This window comes from Taurulus bubalis (genome assembly GCF_910589615.1).
Source record: "Taurulus bubalis genome assembly, chromosome: 14".
In the NCBI taxonomy this organism is placed as follows: Eukaryota; Metazoa; Chordata; class Actinopteri; order Perciformes; family Cottidae; genus Taurulus; species Taurulus bubalis.
This window is the reverse complement of record NC_136602.1, coordinates 17,737,329-17,764,697: the sequence shown is the minus strand read 5'-3', so window position 1 is coordinate 17,764,697 and position 27,369 is coordinate 17,737,329. Positions and strand designations below refer to the sequence as shown.

Here is a 27,369-nt window from a genome sequence, read left to right as displayed (position 1 = left end):
TGGTTATCAGATTGGCAGTGGGGAGAATTAGGATAGCGAAGTTGAGCTGAGCCTGCAGGAAGAATCGGCCCTTTTCAAACCCTGTGTGACAGCGTACAAAAGATGGCACAATAAAGGATTTGGTATTAAGTAGCGCTCCTTGCCGCCTCTCATTCAGCCTTCGGCCTCTGTTCATAACTCTAAAAGGCCTGTGCAGGACGGAGAACAAAGCAGCGCTGGCCCACTTTAGCATGTATGAAAGGAGTAACTTCCTCTAGAATTTGGCCCTTTTATCAAACCTTTCTTTCCAACAACGGTGACAGTTGCACAGAGTTTTGCCTTAAATGCGTCAAAGCAAAGAACACAAAGTAGGAGAGCTCATGAATTTGATAAATAATTATGTAGAGTTAATGAAATCCGTCAGGGTCCTGTTGATGGTACTGTAGAGATTGTGTTGTAGAGAAAGGCATGTGTGGTAGTATTTGCTGAGAGACTGAAGTTGTTAGTCTTGTTTTGTTTTCACTCTTTCGTGGAGCATATTGGATCTTTTCTTTCCGGCACTTTCAAATTGCTTTGCCCAAGGAAGACGAGGTTCTTGTGATCTGTATTACTGCCTCTCTAAAGTGCTGGGCTGCTTACAGAGATCTCACCAAAGAGTAGCTGGGGGTCATAGTTCATGGCAGAGTTCAGACTAGAGATCCACTGGTCACTCTTTGAGCTGGGAGTTGACACATTTAGACCACATGATTGTAGTCGGAGCCTTTTGTAAAATTAGATTCTTCTGTCTTATTTGCCACAATCAACGCAAACTTCCTTATAATTATACAAGCTCTGATGGCTGTGCCTAAACAGCACAGCCTGGACTTTAAAGATTGAACAGGGAAATTTGGCCCACCACCAAATTCCCAGTTTTGTTGCGCACTTTTTTTTTCTTTCTTATTAGCGTAATTGCATTAGCTTTCCTGACAAAATCCCCTTATTTCGTAGAAACTCGAGGAATCACATGCTGTTTTTGTGTAAGAGGCAGACCAATGTTTATCATTAATGTCCAGTTCCCAGTTGAGTCTCGTCTGCTGCTCTAATGTGATAAAAGGAAGTTAGTCTAAGGCTTGCTAGATGTCTGGCTTTCAGCCCAAAACACCGACTCAATCAGAAGCTCTGAAGCCACTTTAGGGGATTCACCCTCCTGCGTCTCCAGAAGCACTTCCTACACTGCTCCCTTCATTCCAGGATATTGATCAGATTAACCTTGTGTGTCGCTCTTTTGAGCTCGCATTAGCTTGTGTAATTTTGAGCGATGTACCCAAGAAGACTGATCTTGTGGTCCTTATCAGGATTTACACAAGTGGATTCAATATTAGAAACGCCCCGCATTATAAAACATTCCGATGACACAACACCATTAATTATGCACACAACACTTCCATGGAGGTACATTTGCATTTCTCTGACACATACACACATATATATATATATATATATATATATATATATATATATATTATTTCACCCGATAAACTGGTAACTCATGTACAGTGGCAGCGTATATGATACCTCATGTATGTGTGAAGCTATTCAGAGGGCTCAAAAATCAGAGAATATAGTCAGGATGCCAAAACCTTTAGTGCGTGTGCGTGTCAAGTCCAACCCCAAGAAACCACTGTGGGGCTCATCCGTGAGTCGGTCCTGTGTTTTGATTGACAAGGTCGGACCCTCTGTTGCTCGGCGTTCCCACACGCTGGTAATTGTTGGAGGCAGTCAGCTGAGGCCACCAGTCATCCGTGGACCGCTGTGAGACAAAGGGCAGAGGATGGAGAGAATACTTATCTGTAGGGACGAGCTGATTCTGACAGGCAACATGCATACATTTTATACATGAGGAGCTTGCACAAAAGGAGGGTCTCTGTTCTGGTCCATGGCATATTGTTGTCTTTGTGAAAGCATGTTTTTATGGAACGAGTATTGTTTATAATTTGGTAGGTTTGAACAGAAACTATTCAGTATTTAACATTTTTCTGTGGCCCATTTTGTTCTATGATACTTAAAGATATGCATTGATAAAACAGAAGATCACAGCTTAACTCATTGCCTATAAGAGACTTAGAATAACATTCATATACCACTAGTCTTGGTCAAATGGATGCAGAGACTTACTTGGGTACAAGATGGCACACATTCAGGCTTCAGGACTTGCCATATCCTGCAGAAGAACAGTGCCTGAATTTACCAAAACATTCACCGATCAGTCATATGGGGGCGCCCTCCCCTCTAGTTGACCTGCAAGTACAAGTAAGAACGCAGCTTCACTTCAATTATTATTGCAGAAAGACAATGAGAAAGGAAAATGTTCTCATGGGAAAAAAAGAAAAGAAAAACATTTGTCAGCTTGATCTGCTCAGAGCCAGTATTTAGCCATTTAACGTCACTTGATGAAAGGTTCCCAGCCCAACTTTAGTTTTATAACAATGAATAAAACTCCTTTTAACCAAGAGGAGGCGGCAACTGGAGAGAGAGTTTGGAAGTGTAGGCTTGTGTCTAGAATCATGGAGGCCTTCCCCTACACACCCAGTGGATTCTTTCTCTCGCGTCATCCTGAGAACCAGCCGTATAGGAACATCCCTCATGTCTGGACTGTAGAGTTTAGTCATTCTGTCTGCAATGCTTCCAACCCAGGGGGCGAGTTTGTACACACTCTTTTACAGTTGTACGCGGTGAGCCTGAAATCTGGTTCTGGTTTTGTCTTTCCCTGACTGTGTTTTTGCTACCCCACTCAGTTCAATGCTTTTCTGCGACATTATCACTGCAGGTTTTAGGGCAGTACTTGTTGCTCCTCTGTGTCATGTTGTGGGTGGTCTCAGTCCATCCATTACTTCCTTGTCCAGGGAGAGGCGAAGTTCACACGAGACCCACATCCATTTGCTCTCTGCAGCGGGCAGCTTTTGCACTCATGTGTAAACTATAATCAGGCCGGCATGAGAAAGATGTAACAGCAACTTAACCGGCCGCGGCATTTCTGGCTCTCCGGTCCCTTATAGCTGATTGTCATTGACACAGTGACGTTGTGCGTCAGGAATCCACTCTGCAGCCCTCTACTCGGCTTTCGACAGCACTCAAAAAGTTGCAGTGCAGAAGTGCAGGAACATTGCAGAGTGCTTTAGGGCAGATCTGAGGAGTTCCTCCACCACTCTGATACAAAGAGGGTAATCCTTATTTTGGTGAAGCCTGTTGTGACCTGAATTAGTGACTTTATTGCGAAAGCTTATAGAACAAATCAACCTATACTTTTTACGCTGAGAGTGGAGAAATATGAGGAGACAGACAGGGCCATACTTTTTTGTAAAGAGGTTGGTAAAGAGATGGCTAGACGGGGAACCAGGAGGGAGGGGACTGCTGTGAGAGGCCTGGGGTGATGTTTGAGGACACGGGGGGTCGCTGTGGTTTGTCTCGCTGTCAATCACCCACACTCTGATTTCCTTTGTTGTCTGTGAGCTCTATGCCCCTCAGCAATCTGTGGCTGTCCTTCCTCTTTGTGTTACAGTGTGGGAACTTTGCTGTGCTGGTGGATCTCCACGTTCTGCCTCTGGGCGGCCAAGAGAACGCCGGCTGGTTTACTGCGGAACACATTCAGGTACAGACACAGGGAGAAGGGCGTGCATGTGAATACGTGTGTGCGTGAGTATATGGCTTTGTTCAGCTGGAGGCCTTATCAAAAGTCAGCAGCAGCGTGGAATTCAAAATGACTTTGAGCCTTCGGTCGGTTCTTCTTGGGGGTTTTCATTGTTGCAAAACGGTTCTAATCTCTCCAACCAGCCGCTTGTGGAGTTGCCTTACTGACCTTTCACTCGGGAACCTGTTGTCTGCTTGTGCTCATCATTAATCTTTACTTGGAAAGTCCAAAAACAACTGGCGTTGTCTCATTTGCTGTGCTGAAATATCTGCCCCTTGTCTTTAGGAGGTTACAGCGCGGGTTCGAGACGCTGTGGACCAGAGGGTTAAGCAGTACACGGAGTCCCTCCACAATGGAAGACAGCCCAAGCAGAAGAAGGAGCTGACACCTGCTTCAGCCTTTTATGTGAAAGGTAACACACCATCTTGAGGCCCTCATTACACTGCCCAAGAGCCAAAATGTCTCTAATAGTATTTATTATGCTCCATTTTATTGCTTTACGACCTGTTGCTGTATGTGACATAGTTTCTTTATGCGTTTACTTTTATCATTAGTTTAATTGTTCTGGGTACAAGCTCTATTTATTCTGTTTTGAACTCACTGTTGCTCATTCCTTTGGAATGTAGTCATCTTTGTCTTCCCTTTCTATGCCGTAGGTATAGTGTGTCTATTATCCACTCTGAAAAAAGTCAAGTTGTTTACTTTGGCTATGAACTAAGAACACTTATTAATTTAATTGCAGAGATATGCCTGTGTGCACGGAAGTGCGTCACTGAGCTCGGAAGAGGATGTGAATGGGGTTACTAAACAGTCTAAAAAGAGTTTCATGGCTACCATTTTGAGGAGTGTGGGAGGAAAGACAACAGAACTAGTTGGGACACGGTGGCTCTCTACGCCCAGGGTGTGACCCGGAGTGCTGATAGCAGTTTTTATATTGTGTTGCACTGTTTAACTTGGCACAACATATGAGCCAATTTAAATGGTTTATGCTTGTGTGGTGTTAGCACACCTGCGTGTACTTGTAAATTAACTGGATGACACCAAAAAACAGTTTGTCCCTGACACACGTACACATTCAATAAATCATACAGAGAGACAAATCAATAAATAACATTGTGAATAGTTCCAATTCAATTCCCTATTTATCCAATGCAAGTGCATTTCCCCAGCCACCCACACACATACCTTTGAAGCACTGCAAGTCTGGCTTCACAGGAGCCCCCAGCTGTGTGCTGTAAGGCAGACAGGTTTGTCACAGGTAGCAGTTAAGGGCAGTTAAACTGGGCTCACTCAGCAGGGCAGGCCTGACTGTGAGAGTGGGATTACAGGGCACTTGGTTCCATAAAGTTCCACTCCTGTGGCTGCAGCTCTGCCTCTCACGCGACTCCCCTCCACTTTACTCCCCTCATCTGCTAAAACCGTGCGTTCACGTGTGCATTTGTTTTCACTTACACAGACACTGGTGTACACGTTAGTAAAACCGTTGCCATTTTCTTAACGTAGCGTACAGTCATTGTCAAACAGGCAAACTGGTTGCATGCACACGTCAGAACCAGTGAGAATCAATAGTTGCCACAGTGTGTCGGAGAGATATATCCTCCCCCTGGGCTAGGTGTGAACAGGCTGGCAGTGTACAGTTACTGAATAGCCTGTCTCATATTCCCCATGACAGACTGAAGAGAGACAGACATCTCTAATGATGGAGATCACAGACTGAGGCTCCACACACACACACACACACACACACACACACACACACACACACACACACACACACACACACACACACACTTACACCCACACATTCACTCCACTGTGTGAACAAGGGGACTATCAGTATTTCATCAGGGAAATATGCATGTAAAAATGATTAAGCTCCTTGCAGCTTTGCCAAAAAAAAGGGAAGTAACCAGTGAAACATGACTCCATGCCGTACTGGAGAATTTTCCCCACGCAGAACATGAAAAGGTACGGTGCCTCAAACAGGCCCACACAGTTCATGTGCTCTAGTCCTATTAAAAGGTCTTAAGTGAGTGTAATCACATTCTTGGTCTTTTCATTGTCCCATGTGAGGGAGGCGGCAGAGCAGTAAAGGTGGAGACTGTGACTGTGAGAAGTAAGCAGGCAGGCAGGAGCCATAAAAAGGGAAGGATGGACTATAGGCTTATGGAGCAAACCTCAGGGTAGGAATTAAGTATTGGGGTCGTCTATTCAGCAAGCAGGTCAAACGCTAACATGCTAATCCTCACAGGACTTTCAGACTGTCCAAAGCAGGGAGTGGAAGCTGGTTTTCGGCGTGTATCTGTTTCAGCGGAGGACCTATTTGCATCCGCGTGCGTCTGTGCAGCGTTATGTTATCTGAGAGCAGAATTAAGGTGGATATCCTGGACTGAGACTTGTGTATGTGCTGAGACACGTGCTCATTCATGTTGTTGCTGCACATAGTGAAAGGTGTCAGGCGGAGTGGCACTGATGTCTGGGCCAAGAATAGGCGGATGGAGTGTGGTGCTATGTGTGGGATGGTATTAGAGGGGGGAGTTGTGGGTCCTGTATGAGGCGGTGTTTGAGCTGGTGCCAGTGTGAAATCACAGGGGCTTCCGCCAACAGACAGCAGTAAGAACAGCGTAACCGCTTCAGCTGTTGGCACTTCCAATGAGCCATCAACAGCTTTTAGCATTCCAAGGCCCTTCAGTGCAAATGTTTGTATCAGAGTTATCCCTATGGGTTATTGTGTGCATGCTGTGTTGGGTGCATATGTGTGTGTGTGTGTGTGTGTGTGTAGCACCCAGTGAACTTGTCACAGAGAGGCTTACGCCACGCCTTCTGCCAACATAAATCCAAGCCTTTTCTTTGCATCTCTGCTGCAGTGGCCAATTACACCCCCACCCCCCTTCTTCTTTTTTTTTTTTTACCCAGGCTACATGAGACTTCATGATTAGTTCATAGTGATGTGATTTATTTATGTTTTTAGAGAGATGAACGTAGGGCAGTTTTCCCACCAAACATCTTGGCTCTGCACAAGCAGAATGGACATGCTAGACTTTAGAAGCCCAGGAAAGGGGAGCTCGGGAGAGGCCTGCATTCTTGATGGGAGACCGTGTTGAACACACCCACATTTTCTCAGAGTAATTACAGATTGAAAATGAGTAGACAATAGCTTCTCTATGCTTTGAGGAATACATTTTCTTGTTATCTCATATGACATTCGAGTAAAGATGCTGGTGGTTATGTTACAAGACAGCAGCAGTGTCACAATTGTCCTCGTGAAGATGCCATTGCTCCGCAGGAAACAGCCTCACGTCAGACATGAGCCTCTTGTGTCGCTGATATACGATCTATATAATAATATAACAACATAAAATCTACCTTCTGCATTCGATAAGATACTTAAACTGGGGGTTGTTTGCTATCTTATTATTCGCTCTTGGTCTAGTCTAGTTTCACCTCAAGGGGATATTGATTTTCTACTCCATAATGGTGTATATGTTTGTGTGTATGTGCAGCGTGTAAACCGAGAGGGCCCATTTTACACGGGTTTAGTTAACATGCCATTTCAAACTGCCAAAGCACATTACCAGATGTCTTACATCTACTATTTGAATCGATGCAGCCAACATTGATCTCTCCATGTGAGGCAGAGCTCTGGTGTAGCTTAGCCTGGTGTTTGAGTGGCCTCCTACCAGTCAGAGGAGTTAGGGAGTCCTGGCAAAGTGGTACCTAGAGAGCATTTCAGCCCATGGCAGAGCTGGTTCCTTCTTCCTCTCTCTGCACAGGTGCCAGGGCTTAGGGGGAGGGAACACCTGCCAGCCTGTTTCCCCATGGCCACGGCAGGCTGGAGAGGCATTTTCCCAGGCTCCCCAGATGAATGGTCACTAATAGCCGTGGGAGAGGGCTTTGCGAATGCTGCACAGTGTACCACTGACTCCTCTTGGCAGCCCTATGAAGGGGGCTTAAGGCGGCCTGGCCACGGCCATTGCGGAAAAAGCACAAGTGTTGCTGGATAGCTTTACTGTTGGAGAATGTGTTTACGAATGACCATCTCCCTCTCAGTGAAGAATGCGCATGATGTAGCGACTATAAGGGAGATGGTTCATTTTTTAACTGCCCTGTCAGGGCCGTGTAGATTTAGCTTCCTTTTGCTTCTCCGGCTCTTTGAAGTCCTACAGCCCCAGGTTGAACAGTTTAGCAAATTTGGAAAAGCCATTCTGACTTTCTGTGTACAAATGCAAAAAGGTTTATATCCATTTTTGGGAGAATTGGTACATGCCAACCTTTCAGCCTCCTACTGGGACCTTTCTGAAGACACAGAAGTGCTGTGGCGACAATCTGTATTAACCCACGTTGCTTCTTCTCAGTGCTACCACACAGCTATTACTATTTATGTAAGTGGCTGATATGTGGGGACTGATCTGTAAATAGAGAGGCATGCATGTGGCAGAGTTACCTGCCCTGCTCTGTGTTACTGGGCGTGAGGCAGGCTGGGATTAAGGCGAGGGGGGAAACGGAGACCTGTGACAGGAACAAAGGAATTCCAAGGCCCGAGCTGGAAATGGATCCTGATCAGAGTAGCCACTCCAGCCAGTCCTGCCCCTCTCCCCTCTCGCCCTCCCTCCCTCCCCTGGCCCCTGCTGGGCAACCCCCTTTCCCCTGGTGCTTTGTGGTGTTGCTGTGGCTCTTTAAATCCTTTCTGTAAGCCCCCGGCCTTACTCAGCAGCAACACATAGGACAGTCTGACTCCAACGTTAACCCTCCCCCTTCCTATTATTGCACACACACACACACACACACACACACACACACACACACACACACACACACACACACACACACACACACACACACACACACACTTTCGTTCTTTAGCTTTGTCCTTTGGGGTCCTCTTCTCTTCTGCCTGTGCCCTCCATGTCTGCTCTCCTCATGTCGTCTCTTTTATGTTTTCACTTTCTCTCCTCCTCCTCCTCCTCCTCCTCCTCCTCCTCCACAGGGTCAGCTGCAGCCTCTTAGGACACAACCGCAATCCCCGCCATAGCTGTCACACCACAGTCTTTTCCCATATAATTAGGGCCTGAGCACAAATCACATTCATGTGACTGTTCCCATTCACCACAATCTGGTCTGGGAGATGGCACCCACTCTCTTGAACTCATGCTAAGCATCCAGCGTGTCCAGAATGCCTTGTTTTAGTAATCACTGAAAGGTCTCAGAGGATGTCGTTGTTTCTCCCTGCTCTTTGCTTCACTGTGAAAGAACTGGGCCTGTGTCATGTGATCTTATGAGATCTGTGGTTGTTCCTGTGGACAGATGCCATTGTTGTGCTGCGTGCCAAATGTGCCTTGTGTTGTCAGGAAAGGTCAGTCTAAGATGGCCTCAACAAAAGCAACACCGCCATTAATGCTCTCCAGGCCTTGGTTGGCATGCGGTCATTGCCTTAGAGAGATGTGAAACTCCACTGGACTTTGATTACGATTCACCTGTCAAGGATTCAAATGCACCACGATTTTCAATGCGTCTTATTGTATTGCATCCTCAATTTTCGATATTACTGCACATAGCCACTTTTTTCATCAATTAATAGAGTCTATAATATATTAAACCAGTATCTGTGTGACCCACCTTAGTACATAAACAGGACAAAAACAAATGTATGTATTTCTACAGTGCATTACAAGTGTGCTGTAATCTATAAAACAAATCAAAATAAGGTGCTTGTGGCACTTTACAACGAATTAATTAACCTATCCGCGAGCAGATGCTTCCTTACTCGGCTCTTCTCCTCTATAACAGGGTTACCAATGCCACGGGCGAACACACAATAAACATGCAGTGAATATTGACATTGAGCTGAAATGAATCCAAACTCCATCGCATCTTACAATCGAGGAATGTCCACACCCCCAGTGCTTTACATCATTTTCATGAAATAAATAAGATCCAATTCAGGCGGACACTTGGGTCAATTCAATGCAGCATGTTCTTTTTTTGCGTGGCTTTACCCGCCGAGTGTCATTAGTCACTGGAAGCAAAACCTAGCTCGACTTGCCATGTGTGCCATGGTTCACCAATTTGGATTTATAAACACAGGCTAGCAAATGTGCAGCGGGCCCAGCAGGCAGAGACAGCCTGCTCCCAATGAGACCTTGATCTTTGATTTAAAAAGGCCAGCGCTCTGCATAACTCAAGTCCACTAACTGCTCTGCACAACATTAATCGAAGGTAACTTAATGCAAAATAAGCAGTTTGCATCCTCATTCTGAATGGTCTGAAATATAAACAGTGGCAGCACTTTGAGAGATTTGTGGTCTCTTGGGCTAATTACGATATAACGATGATTCAGTATGATCTTTTTTATTGTGACTGCATTTCTCTCATCAGAGTATGTTTCGAAGAAGCAGATTATTTTTCTCCCGATAATTGCTCTGTGCTCTAAAATGCTCCCCACCACTTTAGTCACATGCTGCATTTATGGGCTGGCCTGAGCTACCATGCTGCGGCGTATTTTGTAACTGCGATGAAGGGGTCACCCAAATGTTAAATTGAACACTCATGTGCAAATATTGTTTCAGGTGGACGTTGTGCAGGATGATAAGGCACAGTGCTCGGCTACAGCCGTAGTTACACAGAGAGTGATGTCCTTCCAGGAAAGCCCCCACTTACATATGGGTAACTTCCTCAAGCTCTCTCATCCTTCACCACTCCACCCGTCTCTCCTGCTCTAAGCCCCAACTCTCCACCCACACTTGAGGACGGTGGGAGGGGGTCCACATCAAAGCAGAGATGTCAAAAGAGCAGGATTCTCAGGCACTGATGTCTGACTGTCCTGCTGATTCAACTCCTGTTCATAAAGGGGTTGCGTGGGAATTGCAGTCCTCCTGACACACAGTCACTAGATTTACATGCATTCTAGAGCCGTGGTTAATGAGAGAAATCAGGTTACCGCCGGAAATCAGAGAATGCCTTTACATGCACTGCAATAACCAGGTTACTGTAAAACCTGCATATACATGCAGCTTGTGGATAATGAGATTTCCCTCCTTCTCACGGCCACGTTTTTAAAACAGTGCGTGCATAGGTTTTCAGGATTAATGATATATAATACTGCAGCCTTGGTGGAAAGATTTGAACTTAGAGAGGCCACTCATTTTTCCTCAAAATAATCATCTGTGTGAACCATCTTATTCAAGGCTTTTGATTGAAATATTTTGAATACAAAAATGCATTGCTCCAAGTCAGTTATATTTTCTTCCATCTGTTGGTTTCAGCCAATAAAAGTCTCGCTGGGTTTCTTTAATATGATATCCTGATTATGGAAACCTTTTATATATTTTTTATTACATGTTAAAGAAATCAGGTTACTGAAGAAAGCTCAGAATAACTAAGTAACTTAAATGCATGTAAATGCACCAAGGGAATTATTCTTGTTAAAAAAAGACCTACTGTGGTCAAGCTAATACAGGGTCGGGACCTGCTAGGAACTCCGGAAAGTTCTCCTTATGAGAGCAGAAGTTCTTATGGATTCCTGCAGGAGTCACAACTGCATGGGCCGCCAGGAATGCGGATGGCGAGAAGAAGTAGGCTATGTTTTCTATGGCTGTTTTAATGATCTCCTCAGGATATAAGTGAAGTTAATGAAGTCTGTTCCATGGGGCCTTACCTTTGACCCCGGTCTGAATGCTTCTCACCCCTGCCTGTTCCATTTTACAGTCCTAGTCACTCTGGATGCCTTTTGGTTTGTTGACTTTTCTTTCCTCTCATTGTTTTCCCAGGAAGCGGTGAAAGCTGCAGGGATGTGTGTGTGTGTGTGTGTGTGTGTGTGTGTGTGTGTGTGTGTGTGTGTGTGTGTGTGTGTGTGTGTGTGTGTGTGTGTGTGTGTGTGTGTGTGTGTGTGTGTGTGTGTGTGTGTGTCTCAAAGTACAGTATTCTATCCTTGGCACCAGCCCTGTGGAGTCTGTATCCTTTTTCTGCAGTTGTCCTGCGGTACATAACAAGATGGTATAAGTATCTCCATACAAGCGGTTACGATATTATCAACCACATTTCTAAAAAACATGGCGTGCTGGCTTGTTTATGGTTTGACCTGCCATGATATTGTTGTGCTTCAGGTTTCAAAACAATTAAGTAAGACCATCTTCTCTGTAGGAAGTACAACTGAAACCCTTTGAGGGCTCCACTGCAGATTTGGTTATTGCACCACTGCAGGCCACAGTTGCCGCAGAAAGGGGCCACTCGTTCCCAGAGGACGCGCTAGCAAACTGTTTGTGAGAGAGAAACATGAATGTAAGCTTAGCACGAGAGAACCCGGGCAGAGGGCCAAGAGCAACTCTGCGCTGTGCAGGACGTTATAAAGTTGGAGCAACAGCTGATGTCTCGGGCCGTGGCGTTGCACTGGTTCCCAACTATGTGTTCAGACGTCCCTGTCAAACTTGTCCTGGGAATTGGCAAGCTCAGCCCACCAGGGAAAGCAATGAGAATAGTTGTAGCGCTACACATGAGGCCCAAGAGTCTAACGGACAAAATCAAAGCGGCTGCAATGAAAGACGCTTCCCTCCTGGACCCAGAATGGGCAGAGAAAACCAAACAGAGATGCAGAGCTGCATTCCTCTATGGGTAGAGTAGATATCCAGCATGGATGGATGACCACTGCTTTGCTATTTAAAGAATAATAGAATATGAGGGTTTTTTTCAGTAAAGGAATGCTGCTATTCTTTACTGCAAACAAACCCAACATAGCAAGCAGTGTGTTAATGCAATTACCCGTTGGGATTAATTAAGCACTCTATTTAAAGCTCAGTGGCTTATCCAGTATTACTACATGCTTTATGTACATCAAGTATCAAAAATGGACTGACTACCTAGGCCCGACCTCTAAAGACAATTCAGTGAGGGAGGTTCTCCAAAAGCGTTTGTTCTCATGAATCTGACCAGTGTCCTGGTTCAAAAAGACATCCACACTGTACAGTATACAGTCCATATGAAGTACCCAAATGTAAGTACTTGTACTGGATCCTGAATCAACATCAACACTGGATCCTGAATCAACACCCTCCACTTAAAGTTGAAAGTTTGTCACTGCTTTCTTGCAGTGCAATAATATTTCAATGTGATGTGGTACAGAGCCATTACAGCTAAATAAATGTGTCACTGCCATTACACACTGTGCGTCGAGTTAAGCTGAGCTACCTGATTCCTCGGTTGACAAAACAGAGGATGTGAAATGATTCTCATAGATCCCTATTTATCATTCACCTAAAGCTGTCCCATGGCCCCTCCTTCGCATGGCCCGGCAGCTGCAAGGCAGGGATTTCCAATGTGAAGCTCCTGGTTTTGTATCTTCAGAGCTCTAGGTAAACGTCAGTCCCTGATTAGATGGCTAGAATAAAAGATGAGAGATTTGTCTTTGTTCCGTCTCCAGGAGACTTTAATGCATGTTCACAAATCTCGATTACGGTGTCTAAAGTGAATTTTGCTGAAGGCTAAATCTCTACTTAACAGCTTTTGAAGATCAAACGCGTTCCCATAGATGCTAACCTGACAAGTATAGGCTGTCACCTAGGTACCACTCTTACCATATTATCCTTAGATAAATATTGATTGTGATGGATTTGTATCATAGGAACGAACCAGTGTCCATATTTTGAAAGCCCTTTGAGTTCTCACGTTAGTTTCATTTTTATTGGACTTAATTGTCAGTTTTGTCAGGTCTTTTTTCTTAGTCTGTCAGACTGAGCTTGGTTTGTTTGAAGTAGATTTGATTGTCTTTTGTAATCACTGTCTTCATTTCATTTATATGTTTTTATAATTTTGCAAGTGGGAATTGTGTTTGCTAAAGTATATTGACTCCGGTTGCTAATTCAACCACAAACAGAAAGAAAAAGAAAGCCATGGCGGTGGCATTAATCACTGGCCAATGGACTTAAATATATACCTGTGGCAGTTTTGTGTCACACTGTCTCTGTAATTGCATGTGATTATCCAAAGAATCGCAAAACGGCTGCTTTTTGAAGTCGATAATTAAATGCTTTGAGCTGGTGCCTTCACAAAGGGGCCTCTCACACTTGTGTGTGTGGGCCAGGCTGTTAACATGCTGTCTGCTCCGTGTGTTGTCAACAAACGCACCGTGTGGGCATATCTGTCCTAATTGTAGATCAACATTGGACTGTCAGTTGTGGCTGAGGAGCGAAAACCTCCCCACTTCCAAAATGTCAGCTTTTCAGAGACAAAGGCAGCCCTCGTTTTTAGCTTGATGATGACGGTGCGTATTTGACATTATCCAGGGAGTGCTGAGCTGAGTGCAAGAGGTCAGGATTTTTTCCAACTTTGGAAAACATGTAATCCTTTAATTGACGTTAAAATACAAAAAAATCCTGTTGTCAGCAGTTAACGGTGTTTTCACACGCCAACAGCTATATGAGAACGCCAAATAAGAAAAAGAAAAAATAGAGTTTGTGGTAAAGTCGAGCAGGGTATAGTTTTACATTCACTTTAACAAGACACGGAAAAGGGTACCAAGACGGTACCAAAGGGTGAGCAGAACTGTTTACAAAGAACAACTGGATGGCGTGTTGGCCAGACCCTTGCTTTTAGTCAACAAATTCCTGCCAGATTAGGCAACAGACTTCTGTTTCTGCCCAGCACATCTTGCATACCATGATAAACATTTCATGACAAATAGAGCAGAGGTGGTTTCCCTGCTTTCTCCAAACTGGAAGGTCAGTTCCATGGATGAGTTGGCTGGTTTTGTAGTCGGCTGAGTTTAAGATTAAGGTTAGCGGGAAATTGATGGGGTTTGTTTGAAGCATGGAGAGCCATGTAGAGCTAACGGTACAATAATGTGTAGGAATGAGCAGTATATTTAGAGCGGCTGTCTACATGTTTGATCTCTAGTCCTCCTTAAAGTTCAGTACGTCTCTAGTATGTGATGGGAGTAGTACCACTCGTGGAACTCATCGCATGAAGGGCTTTGTATAGGACACATATTCATTAACCACTTTCTCTACTTTCTCCACTTTATCTTCAAGTCTTGGAAAAGGTGTCCTATGTACAATATGGCATCTATCTGCTCTTTTTTTTAACCGTCAATTGTATTTCTGTTTTGTTTGTTTGTTTATTTCATAGGGAAAAACTTCAACCTGGTGGCCAATTTTCTGAAGCGGCACTTCAACCTCCGATGTGTTGAGAAGCGGCTCTATGGGGGTTCGTACCCATGTTTTCAAAGGATACATTTCCAGTTAAATGAATCAGAAATAGATTGCTCAATGGCTCGTACTCAGCCAAATTTCCCACAGAAGGAGCAAGTCATCTGTGCTCTGTATGTTGATTTTTCCCCCCTCACTTGTTTTTATGTCCTGTCCCTACCTGCTCGGGGTGTTGTTGAGAACAGGCGGCCATTAAGTGGTTCTCTGGAGAGGCTACTGAGAGTGGGAGAGAGAGAGAGATTGGAGGGCTGTCTGTGGAGGGCAGTAAGAATCTCTCTCCACGGCCCATCTAGTGCCTGTGACCCGTAGCCACCTTTTCATGGGACCAACATGTCTCTCTTCCTGTCAGTAAAGTTAATATCTGTTCCCTCGGGGCTTCGATGTCAGTCTGCAGCTCTGACCTGCTGCAGACTGAGAGGACGGCTTCTCTCAGCAGGTCCGTTACACATCACATTAGACCCCATCTCCTAAGGTCAAAGGTTGTGTAATTTGGTCCAATGAATTAGCTGTAGTATTAGCTGTAGTATATTGACTAGTTATACACGGCAAATGGCATGGTGCCCTTTTAGATGTAACGCAATGGGACTTTTGAAAACTGTTTCTATAATTAGCTCATCAGATTGCAGTGGTATTTTTAAATTAAAATACTGACATTTTTGCTATTCACAGGCTTTTTATTATCAGTGGGACAAAAACTGTCAAATCTGTCCTACGTTTGGCATTAGAGGAACAACCATAAGGTCATTAAGCGGAGTAGGTGTTTATAATATTCAGTGAATAACTTTGCTCAGCAAATTTCACAGCAATCTGCCTAATAGATCATTTTTGTATACTTAAATCTTTACTTTGTTATCGTGGATTTTTTTTCTGTTAGAGTTCTGTATCTTTTCTACATAGACGAATGTTATGAATTCATCTTAAAAGGCCAAGAATTCTGCAAATGTCACGGTAATATCACAAGTAGTTGTTGAGCAATCAACAAACATAGACATCCAGGATGTTCACTTGTTGCGTCTAAAATGCGTGGAAAAACACAAGCCACGCCTCTTTTATTCAAGGTCCTCGGAGGGGCTGCACTACTGTCACGCTTGCCAATTACTAAGCAACCAAAACTTGCACACTGCTTTGACAATGATTATGAAGTTGCAGTAATTTCGCAGTAACCCTCACTGACTAAACTAAACAACAACATAAAAGTATATCCAGCAAAGTAAAAGCCCACACAGTAGCTTTACTACTCGATTTGTCTGCGTAAATTTGTCTGACCTTTCAACCGCCCACCGTGACGGCGATGCAATGGATTTGAGGGCACAACAATTGGACCTGTGAAAGGCCCCTTAGTAATCCTCCTGACAAACTCCACACAAGGTGTGAGTGCCAGCGAATGCCAGTGTATGCAAGTTCTGTTCCTACTTAACCAAAGTGTGTATTGGCTGTATTTATAAATCCCTGATTCACACAAGTGAAGCAAAACCAATTTATTCAGAAATAGCCACTGAGGAGGAATACAAGCTTTTACAGACTAGATTCCCGATAGCTTTAGACCCTTTGAACATAGTATGTAGTAATGGTCCCGTAATTTGTTCCCACAGGAAGTGATACAGTAATTTTGGACGCAGTAATTACAGGAGGCTATGTAACAGGCCATAGGTCACATATTGGCCATTTTGTCCGTCCAGTTGAGGTGATATTTTGAAATCAGTTAATATGGAGTTCTTACGTATAGTTAGATTACTTATCATGATGCAATATGTGTAATAGTATTGTTGTTGTAAATGGTCTTTGCTCTTTGAAGCAGATATTGAAGCAGATAAAACTCATATTACTCCTACGAGCCATTGTGAACATAAAATTGTCTAATATTTCATGCTATTTACGTGGCTCATAAAGCTCAACAGTTATCTGTAAACTGCCATTTTCTCCCTGGTCTGAGGGACAGGAAATACTTGGTGTTTGTAGATGTGAATTTAAATCTCTACCACATTTCCCACTGTCTGACTTTGACTCATAATTAGAGTTGAGCCCACATTATTAACGACCATGGTCTGTGTTGTTTCTTTCCCTGCCTTCAGATTTGCGTGTGTTTCCTGAGCGCTATGTTGTGTGTGCGAGCTGTCCAGAGGATGCCGCAGCGCACCATGGAAACCTGAGCATGGCCGCGGTGAGTGCTGTTTATACTCCTCTATTTCCTCTTGCAGTCGCCTGGCAAAAGGTCCTGCATGGGTCTGTGTGTTATTATAGGGACGTGTTGCCAAATTGCGCTCTCACTTTATTATGCTGATCCTTGTAATGTGAGGGAGGGGGGGGGCTGAACCTACCAGGGCTTTTCAGAGACGCCTTGAGGAGGAAAGGGAAGATGGCTCAGATGGAGTGAGGTGTGGTCCAAAGGTGCAGAGTCACCCCTTATCCCAAAAACCTTCCTGCTCCCACATTCTGCCAATTCACCCCAGCTGTACAGCTTCTTGTTGTTCTCAAACGTGGGATTGTTGTAAACCTCAAAATTGATGGGTAGTCGAAAAATACAGCCCAAACTAATGTAGTACATTTTAGTTTTTTGGAAAGTCTCAATACTTCCAGAAGCTCATTGTGTCACCGCAGCCAGTGTTGACATTGTCAGAACATTCATCTTATTAAATCTTGGATTTTGTCTATCCTTTAACCAGCTCGCTCTAAGCGTAAATCAGAATCAGAAACCATTTATTTGCCAGGAATGTTTACACAAATAAGGAATATTTCTAGGCGGAAGGAATATTTCTAGACAAACAACAATCAACGACAACAACAGTGCTCAGACAAACAGTGTATGTTAAAGTGACATGAGTATTTAAATATGAACACTTAATATTCAGTATGTATACTGTAAGTAAGTAATACATCATATTCTCCGGTTTTACAGCACATCAGTGAACTAAAACAACACTCTTCATCACTCTGACATACGTACAGTACATTGGGTTTTTAAGGGGAAATTCACTTAACGTGATTGTGTGCAGTCAGCTGTCATGTGCCTTGATTGATTGGATTCAGATAAAGTTGGGTTCACTGACTATTTCCCCTGCAAGAGTCTATGCTATATTATGCACACTGCCCATGTCATAAGACCTTCTTCTGTAGTTCTTTTTTGTCCATTCACATTACGGACAATCAGAATCAGAAACCGTTTATTGCCAGGAATGTTTGCACAAACGAGGAATTTAGTTAGGCGGAAGGTGCATACATTAGACATTAGACGAGACAAACAACAATCAACGACAGCAACAGTGCAAAAAGTCTAAATCAGATAAGGATAAAATGCTCAGACAACAGATAACATTGATGTAAGTGTATGCTTATCCTTTGGCCAGTGCTCATTCGATTCCAAACTCCCAAGAGTATTGTAGGAAATGGTGGTGGAGCCTCTCACCTTGGCACTCACATCAAGGACAGACATCGTTCCCATCACATCCCATGATCAGTGGGCTGCTGTTTTTCTATGGGTTTTTTGCTATTGTTTCCCTTTGAAATGTCTCTGCACTCTCCACGGTTTGGCTTCCAATGAAAGCAGCGATTGTAATATTTTTAGTGGAGAACACAGTCGTCAGTGAAAAGTTCAGATTGTGTAACCAATTTTCCATTTCAAGGAGGCATTGCTGTCGATTGCGTTCCTCTCCTCAGGATGTGGTTCTCTGGGCTCATACAGTACATGCAGAGGGAGTTGGAGGGTGAGAGTCCTGTGGTGGAGCTCTTACTCGCCCAACCTCGAATGTGGTTTGTAGGGGAAAGATACCAGACAGCAGGGCTAAGGTTTTTCACATGACAAAAACAATTATTTGTTTACATCCTTCGCTCTCTTCTAATTTGTAAGAAACTGAGTTTTTGCAATTTCAGAGTTGCCAAGAAAGTAGAAAATCTAAATGAAAAAAAAACAAACGCAGGGAGTCACAGCTGATGTCAGCCATAATAATGTTGCTGTCTAAAAATAATGGGGCCTTCGAAGTTCAATGTCAAAGTTGGTCATATTCTTAAGAAGGGGACTTTTATTCCACAACTCTTGACAGTACGAGCTTTAGCCAAATTTCTCTTTATTTAAGGAGGTTTTGGTTTTGTTGTCAGGATTTAGTTTGTGTGACTAGTTGAACAAAAATCCTTAACCGCAGTGGAAATGTGGACTCATCATGTTAGCACTTCTCATAAGGTCAGGGGGTTATGTTGTGAGGAAACTAAGGTGACATCATGTTCTGGCCTTTTGTCCCGTGAAAGCCGGCATCTCGGTCCCACGCTTGGGCATGTCTGTTTTTATCTTGTGCGCTCCTATTAGTCATATTTTCAGCTGTGGTTCAGTGAGGAGATGGGATGGTTAGATGTAGTCATTACAGTAGTGTAGAAGAAACCAGGAAACCAATTATTGATGATTTTCAATACTTAAAGTCAAAACAGAAACCTACATTTTGGGTTGAGGCTACAGATGCTTTCCACAGGAGCTGATGGCGGTAACCACAGAGCAAAGAGGATAGTGGATTTCTGCTAACTTGCCAACACGTTCGCCATAACAACCGTAAACACTAATATGTCAATTTTGGTTTTACATGTTGCTTTCGCCGCCCGAAGTGGACAAGTTCAGTTTAGAGGTGGAGGAATGCTGAAAACAAACCAGTGTTTACAACATGGCGGCCAACCAGAGCAAAGCCTGCAGGAGCTGCTTGTCACTTTAATGAGAATAGCTGGTTCCCCTTAAAAGGTCAGCCCACCTTGAGCGAGCATGTCTGAGCCTAAGTTGTTGCTCACTTCAGTGCCTAGCAAGACACGGGAACTTGGCGTGGGTCTCGTGGTGTTGTATCATTTATTCACAGACCGCCTTAAGTGTACACACACTGCACTGCTACCGCCAGTCACACACCTCCTCTTGACCACACACTCGCTAATGTTAAGCACACAACCTACACACAGAGTTATTCCTTAAAGGAAGACCAAGTTTGACGATGCTCAGGCCTGGCGGGGAGTCAACTTGCGGTATCCTGCCGTAAATGTCAGGTTCCAAAAGTTACAGCAGTTGTTGTCGATGTTGGAAACTAGAAGGTTTCAGACGCTGTTCAACCATCAGACAAGTGCTTTGGTTTGAGCAGAAATTATATTTAATGTATGAAAAGACGAATATCAGACTGTTAATCTGCAGACGTCGGGCCACTGAAACGACCGTTTGCATGGGAAGCAAACAAAAGGCACCTCCTCGACAATGTTGGTCTTCCTCTTAACATTTCGAAGATTAAAGTCATCTAAAGCTGCTCCTATTGTGAGTCAGCACCAACAGTGAGGAGGGCAGCATGGGAAGGAAGAGCGAGTGTTTAGGATTGTGGCCGATGTTTTCTAGTCAGGCACAGAGTGGGCAGCTGAGGTGAGTGGCGTGCTGGGCCGCAGACGTTTGGATCAAAGGCAGAGCAGATGTGTTTCCAGTCCCCCCCCCTCTTCTGAGCTGTGGACAAGTCTGTGTGTTTACTCATGACCTCAGCACGCCTCTGTTCTTCACAGCTCGCAACAGCTAGCAGCAGTGCGTTCCCAAGCCTCAGTGTCTGCTGATCTCCTCTCCGACGAGGCCCAATACACGGCTGGGATCGCTTTACAGCACACGGCCGTGTCCCTTCATTCCATCCTGTCTTCAGCCGCTTTCATTGATTTGCACAAAGTTAGTCCAAACAGTTCACAGCTTGTCTTCATCCTTAAACAAGGGTGGATCCAAAAAGCATTTGTCATTGTTCATGAATCAGAATTGTCCTCTCCTTGAGACAAGTATGTGCCCATGCATGTTTGTTGACTTTGTTTCAGGGAAGATGTGGTGAGCTTAGACAAACAGGGCATGTTTCCTCTGTGGGAGTAAGGAGAGGAGGGGGGGTGGGGGGGAGGGATCTTGTGGACTAGTTTCACGAACATCTCTGCAGGAGGTATTTCTGCCCTGAGAGTTAAATAGTGTTGTTGTTTCTTGGTGCCAGTTTAAGGATCTTGTATACTTAGTTGTGCTGTCATAGAGCGGTTCAAAGGCTTTCCAGTGGAAAGAATAATTACATTTTTTATAACTCGAATACTTTCAGGGGATTCAATTATTTCAAGTGGTATGAATCATTATCTTGTGACAGATGGATGAATATACTGGCTTTATAGTATGGCATCTAGTTGGTTTTGTCTGTGTTGGATGAGATACAGACATCAGAGTAATCCAAGAACAAACAATCCACTGTGGCAGATCACAATTATATAAGAGTTGATGGTGGATCAGAGCTTTTCATGCTGACTTGTCATCTGTGTTTTCTTTGGGTAATTTTTATGATTTAACGTCAACTGAAAGTTCACAATGCCCGCCTGATGAAGTTAAAGGAAGATCCCTGACCTCTTTGGGTTTTAAAAATCCTTACCAAACCCATCGGGAAAAAAATCCTGTAAAGCAAAACCCGATTGTATGTTCGCGTAGCGCATAAATATAAAATAAAGTGATGTCTTGAGAGTGGTTTTGTCATCCTATGTGGAGTATTTTAGACTACTCCGAGACTATTTGGCCCTATCAGTGCATTGCTTTCAAAAGCAGCTGCCTCAAAAGATAACCAAGATAATCTGTCTGGGTTCCTACCTTATTTTAGATGGCCGAGGAGAAACTGTTCATTCCCTGTATTTTATGGAGCCTGTATTTGGTTATCTTTTTGAAGTTGTTTCCAGGAGTCACTCAGAGTTGGGGCAAGTTATGAGAATCTGTACCGGTATCCTTTTAAACCAAGTGATGAATGCTCTCTGCTCCCTTAGCCCCTTTGCCAGGTTTATCTCTATAATCTGACATCCAGATGTGCCGTCTTGTTGCAGCTCCCGTGGCTGAGCCGTGTTGTTGCGGAGGCTCGGGGCCGGGGAGGGCACTGTCGGCCCACTCTACGTGTTGCTTCACGCAAAGCGCTTTGCCCTTTTTGTGTGGGGGCGAGCAGACGAGCTATTGAGAGTTTGCATCATTTCATGCAAGATGAGACTACCTCGGTTCCCACACAATACTTACCACCAATACCAATAATCCACATGGCTTGTGATAATTATAATGTTGTTCCGGCACCGGCTCCTTCCCTCTCCATGTTTAATCCCTCTACTTCCTTCTCTCGTTGCTATATTCAGAATGTCCGACCCCCGGACCCCTGGTGATAATAATTCATGCACCACTTCTCTCTCTGTCGGACTTTCTATCTGTCTTTCTATGTATATCCGACCTCTTCCTCTCTTCGTGCCTCTTCCTTTCCGTCACTCTGTCCTTTCACTCTCTGCTCTTTTGAAGTTGTGCCGACAGGAAGAAAAAGGCACAAAACTTTCCCAGAGAACCTCCCATAGGCTTCTTGTTGATTTTTCTTTCAAGTTCATTTTTCAAACAGCATTTATTCATATCAAACAGATGAGAATACATATCAAGGCATTACGATGCAAATGATGGCACCCACTTCTTTCTCAGAATTGTTGTTGTTGGGGTGGGTGTGTGAGTGCGTGGGCAGAGACAACTTTGAATGTGTGTCACTGTCCCAAATCCAAATCCCAGGCTAGCCGTGGCTAAGAGAGAGAGAGAGCGTAAAGACTGAGCTCTGCCCACACTCTAGCCATGAATCCATCTCTACACAAAGGGCAGCCTGTGGACGACTTCCTGTGTGAGGATTCTTGTGTTTGTGGGCCTGCTAGAGAGACCGCTGAGGTCAGGCGATATGACTCTGTGGGGTTCCTTTTCTTTTGTTGCACTCTCCTCTAAATGCTCTTTCTTTCTCTAATTCATTCCATTATCTTGTCTTCTTTTTTCTTGTCGTCTCCGCCTACTTCCCTGTTGCCCAGCCTCCTTATTCACTACCCTCTCTCCCTTCCTCCCTCCCTCCCTCTGGCCTTTTTATTCCTTTTCGCCACACCACACACCAGAGTGCAGATAGGTCTCAACACCCAGGGCAAAGCCACAATGCCACAGCTTGCCCTTGCAGCTCGGGACAATTACTCCTCCCCCTTGTCTGTGGGGTCATACATTGTCACTGGTGCCATGGCATGTGGGAGAGGACATTAATGATTTATTTTTTCTCTGTGTCCACAGCAACTGGTGGAGGTTAGAGCATACCACATTGCTCTCGCTAGTGCACATTGATCATTTTACCAACCAGTTTATGGAATAATAATGACCTGAAGAAACTAAATCAACATCCTCGCCCCAACCTCAAAATCTCTAAGATTTAACTTCTGTCTGGTTTTATTTTCCCACTGCAAAGTGTTTTAGCCTTGTCCAAGGCTCTGTGGATGGCTGTCGGTCTAGACTGAAACATTTAAACAACTACTGGATGGATTGCCACTCAATTAGCGGATGAATGCCAATGAGTTCGGTCCCTTCATCAAGTGTACCAACAGTTCACATCTTTCACTTTAGTGAAATACCTCAACGTCCACTGGCACATGACATGGCACAATGTACCATACCATCAACAACACACAATTGCAAATTTTGCATACATAATGCAAACAGCAACCCTGGCGTTCCCACAATGTCAACAGCATTGAAGTTTAGGAGGTCTGCAGAACAACTCCAATAACCTGGTTCCAAATTCTTTAAGGCAGAGTCAGGACAGCATCATGCTGAGATATTTCCCCAAATAATCAAATTTCAGCTCATCAAACAAACAAAAAACGTGCAAATCTTTCATTAACAGCGATTTCTCATGTGCGTCAAAAACACGCAAACTTGCACGCTCACGAAATGTAAGTAAGCAAGTTTCAACAGCGACTTTAACAACTCCAAGAGAGCACATAAAGCACATACCTCCTCACACCTGACATCGGAGCCAACGCACCTGCTGTGCCTTCTCTCGTGGTGCAACGGGCAAAAGGCCAGCGGCTAAAGGTCTCTCGGTTGGGTCGTTTCAGGACTTATGACTTATGCTCATGTAGCCGAGGGCTATCTTACGCCTATAAACGGTAAAAACAAATCCCTCTGCTTTTGGAGTACTTGCTCATTCAATTGTATCCTCTTTTTCGATTCAGATCATTCAGATAATGTCGGTCGTTTAGACGAGCCGCAGTATTTCCTTACCGTCACGTTGCATTTGTTTCGATTTCTATTTTCTCCAAGACAGTTATAGGCACCGCTACCATTGGCTCGTGAGGACCTTGAGGCGGGATAGCGAGGCGGTCGCAGGTGCGTCATGATTCCCACATTCCTCAGCAATTCATTGCTGCAGTTTGTTGGGTCCGCACCATGTCTAGGCCGGCGTACACCTGTGATGCAAATCTGCACACCACGGCGGATACAAACGCAACAGGGTGTTTGGGCACATTGCGATTACAAGTCTTGCAGTCTTCTGTCGTCTCATGTAGCCGCTTGTTAGCAACCGCCTTTTACACATGTAAAAGCTTTGGAATTCTCGAAAGTGGGGAGATACTGACATGTTTTATATTGTATTACAAAACATTGAAATATCTTAAGCTTGTGTCAACCGTAGACCTCATTTCAGGCATCGTACCAAAGAAAACATTTCAGAAATCATTGACTTGGAGACAAGGGAACCGAAAGTGCTAAATTGCTAACTCATATCCGGGTTTAGGACATAATTCCTGCAGCACTCCGGTTACTCTGCGATTTTGCTCGTGAATAGTTCATTAACCCTGCCTCTAGCCAAAGTGCCGCTAGAGGCAGCTGACTAGTTCACCGATATAAACCGCTGGCGTAGTTTACTCCATTGATTGGCACAAAGTTTTATGGACAGACATTCATGATTCCCAGTGGATAGATGGTACTGACCTTTGTTTTGTGGTTGACATTTGTGCCATTTGAGTGAAATGTTGACACTTGAGCTGTAATTGTAATAACCTTGGCTATCTCTTAACTTTTCGTTTGTCACTCAAATCATGAATCTCTTCCGCTGTATGCTGCTTACTGCAGTTCAAAAAGTGTACTTAGCCTCAATCTCTAAACCAGAACTACGCTCCCACCAACGTTTTTTTATTCAATTAATTTACGATAAATTGTCGGGCTCTCAACCTTTAAGTTCTGCTCAATTTACCACCAGCGTCTCTTGTTCTCTCATAAATCAAGAGTCTGTTCTAGGTCAGCCAAGGAAAAGACCTGTGATTAACCTTCATTAGTGGCCTGTTGAGGGCACACGTTGGTGAGATCCAATCTTTGGCCTGTTCCCTGTTCTGCCTCAGTGGTCCTCATAGTATGTGGGTTTATTGAACTTTGAACCTGCAACTCAAAGCGCTGCTCCAGTCCACTAGCCATGAGGCTACGCTCACGAACCTTATCTTCTGCCCTCTGAGGAGCTTTTTGACTCATTTTTTTGCATTTTCCCATTCAGATGTCTCACGTTTTCCTCTGCCTTTCTCTCTCGTCTTATAAAGGATTAATCGCTGTTTTAACTTGTCAACATGGTTTCACCGTTTAGTAATCTTGCCTCGGGCTGCAAGCATCACTCCAATCCTCAGACAGCATTGACTATGAAGCACACGTCACTCTATGACAAGCTAGTGATTATTTTCTAAAGCCTTTGAGGTGGTTGCTTTGGACAGTATTAAGTGGGGGGGGGGGCTAATTATTTGTGCCAGTTGGGGCTGTTACAAAGACATTCCTCTTGTCCTGTATCATAGTGCAGTTCAATACTGAGGCGACAAACCTATTTGGAATTTAGGAGAATCAGAAGTGTATATACTGTGTGTGTGTGTGTGTGTATATGTGTGTATATGTGTGTGTGTGTATATATATATATATATATATATATATATATATATATATATATATATATATATATATATTGGAATGTTTTGACTTTTAATGTTCATTATCTTTTATAATCTAATTCTAATATTTTTTTACAGCAGTCGAGTGAATGTTTTTTAATGTCCAACAATGCCAGATGATGACAGCAGTCCGCTGTGAAGCCAGACCTTTCCAGGGGATGCCAGGAATAATATTTTTTGTTTACACCGATCTGTTTGTCCTCTCTAGACTCAACGGAGCGAACAAAGCCGATCAGAATATTTTTCCAGAGTGGGAGAAACCCAAGAGCCTTTAAACAGCCCCACAAAAACAAAGAAGACTGTGCTTCAAAAGATGTAAGTATGATCTAATGCAGAACTTTCCAGCCCCACCGGTCAGAGAGGACACTCAAATATCTGTTCATGTCCTCTTGTCCTTTGACTTTTTCAGAGCCAAACAAGCTCGAGTCCACCGAGAGCTTTATGGTTCCTGTGTAGGGGAACAGAAGATTGAGCTGAGAGCCTGTCTCGAAAACCAAAGAGGGGAACCTAAAGCTGCAGAGTCAGAATCCAGCCCAGAAGAGACCGTATCCAGCTCTGGACAGAAGGCCCTCCCAGAGGCAGACCGCAAGATGCCTTGTCCCAGTGCCGTAAAAGAAGCTCGGATTGGGAATACTCGAAAGCAGGGCCTGACCCAGATGCAGCAGCCTGAGAACAATCCTCCAGACAGCATCACCCCAAATGGGGCCTCAGTAGTTTTCTGTCAACATGAAACCAGTCAGGAGACGAGAAAGAGCAAGAGGTGCAAGCCAAGCGATGCAGGGGAAGACCCGCGCCCACAGAGGGCCAAGAGGACGTGTCTTGGAAGACCTCCAGCCACAATGCAAACTCACTTCACAGAGTGCTCCGCACAAACAGCCAAGCATGACCTTCTTCCTCTGCCGCCTCTTCCTCTCGTGGAGTCCAAGGCTTTCCCAGTCACCGAGCGCAAGAAAACCACACTGGAAGTAGAGCTGCTTACTCCAGAAAACCGGGCCCAGAGGCTCCCCCTCACAAGCAATAACACGGCACAGACAAACCAAAACAGGCTGGCCGCAAGTCTGAGGGGCCTATCTGTCAAGCCTGCATCCTCAGGCTCCTCTATTAGTTCCAGATCCACACTCGGAGAGGGAGGGGGTGAAAATGTGCCCAGAACCTCGAGATTACGACGACTGAAGAGGTCCTGAGGGGGAGAGACGAGCTACAGTAAAGATGCCTGACGCCACAGAGATGATATTGTGTCGGGCTACGCGTTTACCTCACATGACATGCATTTTGTACATGTATCACATTTTATTACGACGTCTGTTCCTTTCACATGTGCTGTACATTCAGTGCACACACAGATCAAATGCTGAACACATTATGGCTATTGATACTTGAGCGTTTGAGTTACGCTTTGTCAAATTCTTGAAACAGACTTTGCCTCCACCCTTAAGTAGTGGCGGTCAAGAGAGGCTCGCAAATGAAAGTCGAGAAACCTTTAATTTGAGTTTAGATTTGGTTTTGTGTTAAAGATTGGGGATTTCAGACAGGCAGGAGCCATGCAGTATACGTCATGGCTTTCAGTCTGAAGGATTGGCTCCTACGGGTCTGAAAACGGTCCAGTTTCCCCACTGAAGCTTTGGTGTGAGTGGTTGCAGTTTCCAGATTTATTTCATCACCCCATTCTCAAAAATGTACTTATGTAGTTGGATTTCATTCACATACAGTTTGCTTAGTACTTAGTTGCTAAGCACCTGCAATGTATCTTTACATGTGAGGGTGTTATGAAGCTTG

General features: G+C 44.3%; 1 protein-coding gene across 1 annotated transcript in view; it reads left to right on the top strand.

Annotated features, from left to right (window-relative positions):
* The window catches only part of slx4ip (SLX4 interacting protein), a gene marked incomplete at both ends in the record, with an annotated part of 30,152 nt that extends 3,375 nt beyond the window's left edge, over window positions 1-26,777 (top strand). The window contains 6 exons of the mRNA XM_079230199.1: window positions 3,518-3,607; window positions 3,932-4,058; window positions 14,762-14,839; window positions 16,914-17,002; window positions 25,802-25,908; window positions 26,003-26,777. Coding sequence (XP_079086325.1) covers window positions 3,518-3,607; window positions 3,932-4,058; window positions 14,762-14,839; window positions 16,914-17,002; window positions 25,802-25,908; window positions 26,003-26,777 — 1,266 coding nt within the window. The remainder of the gene's footprint in view (window positions 1-3,517; window positions 3,608-3,931; window positions 4,059-14,761; window positions 14,840-16,913; window positions 17,003-25,801; window positions 25,909-26,002) is intronic.
* Window positions 26,778-27,369: the final 592 nt, after the last annotated feature.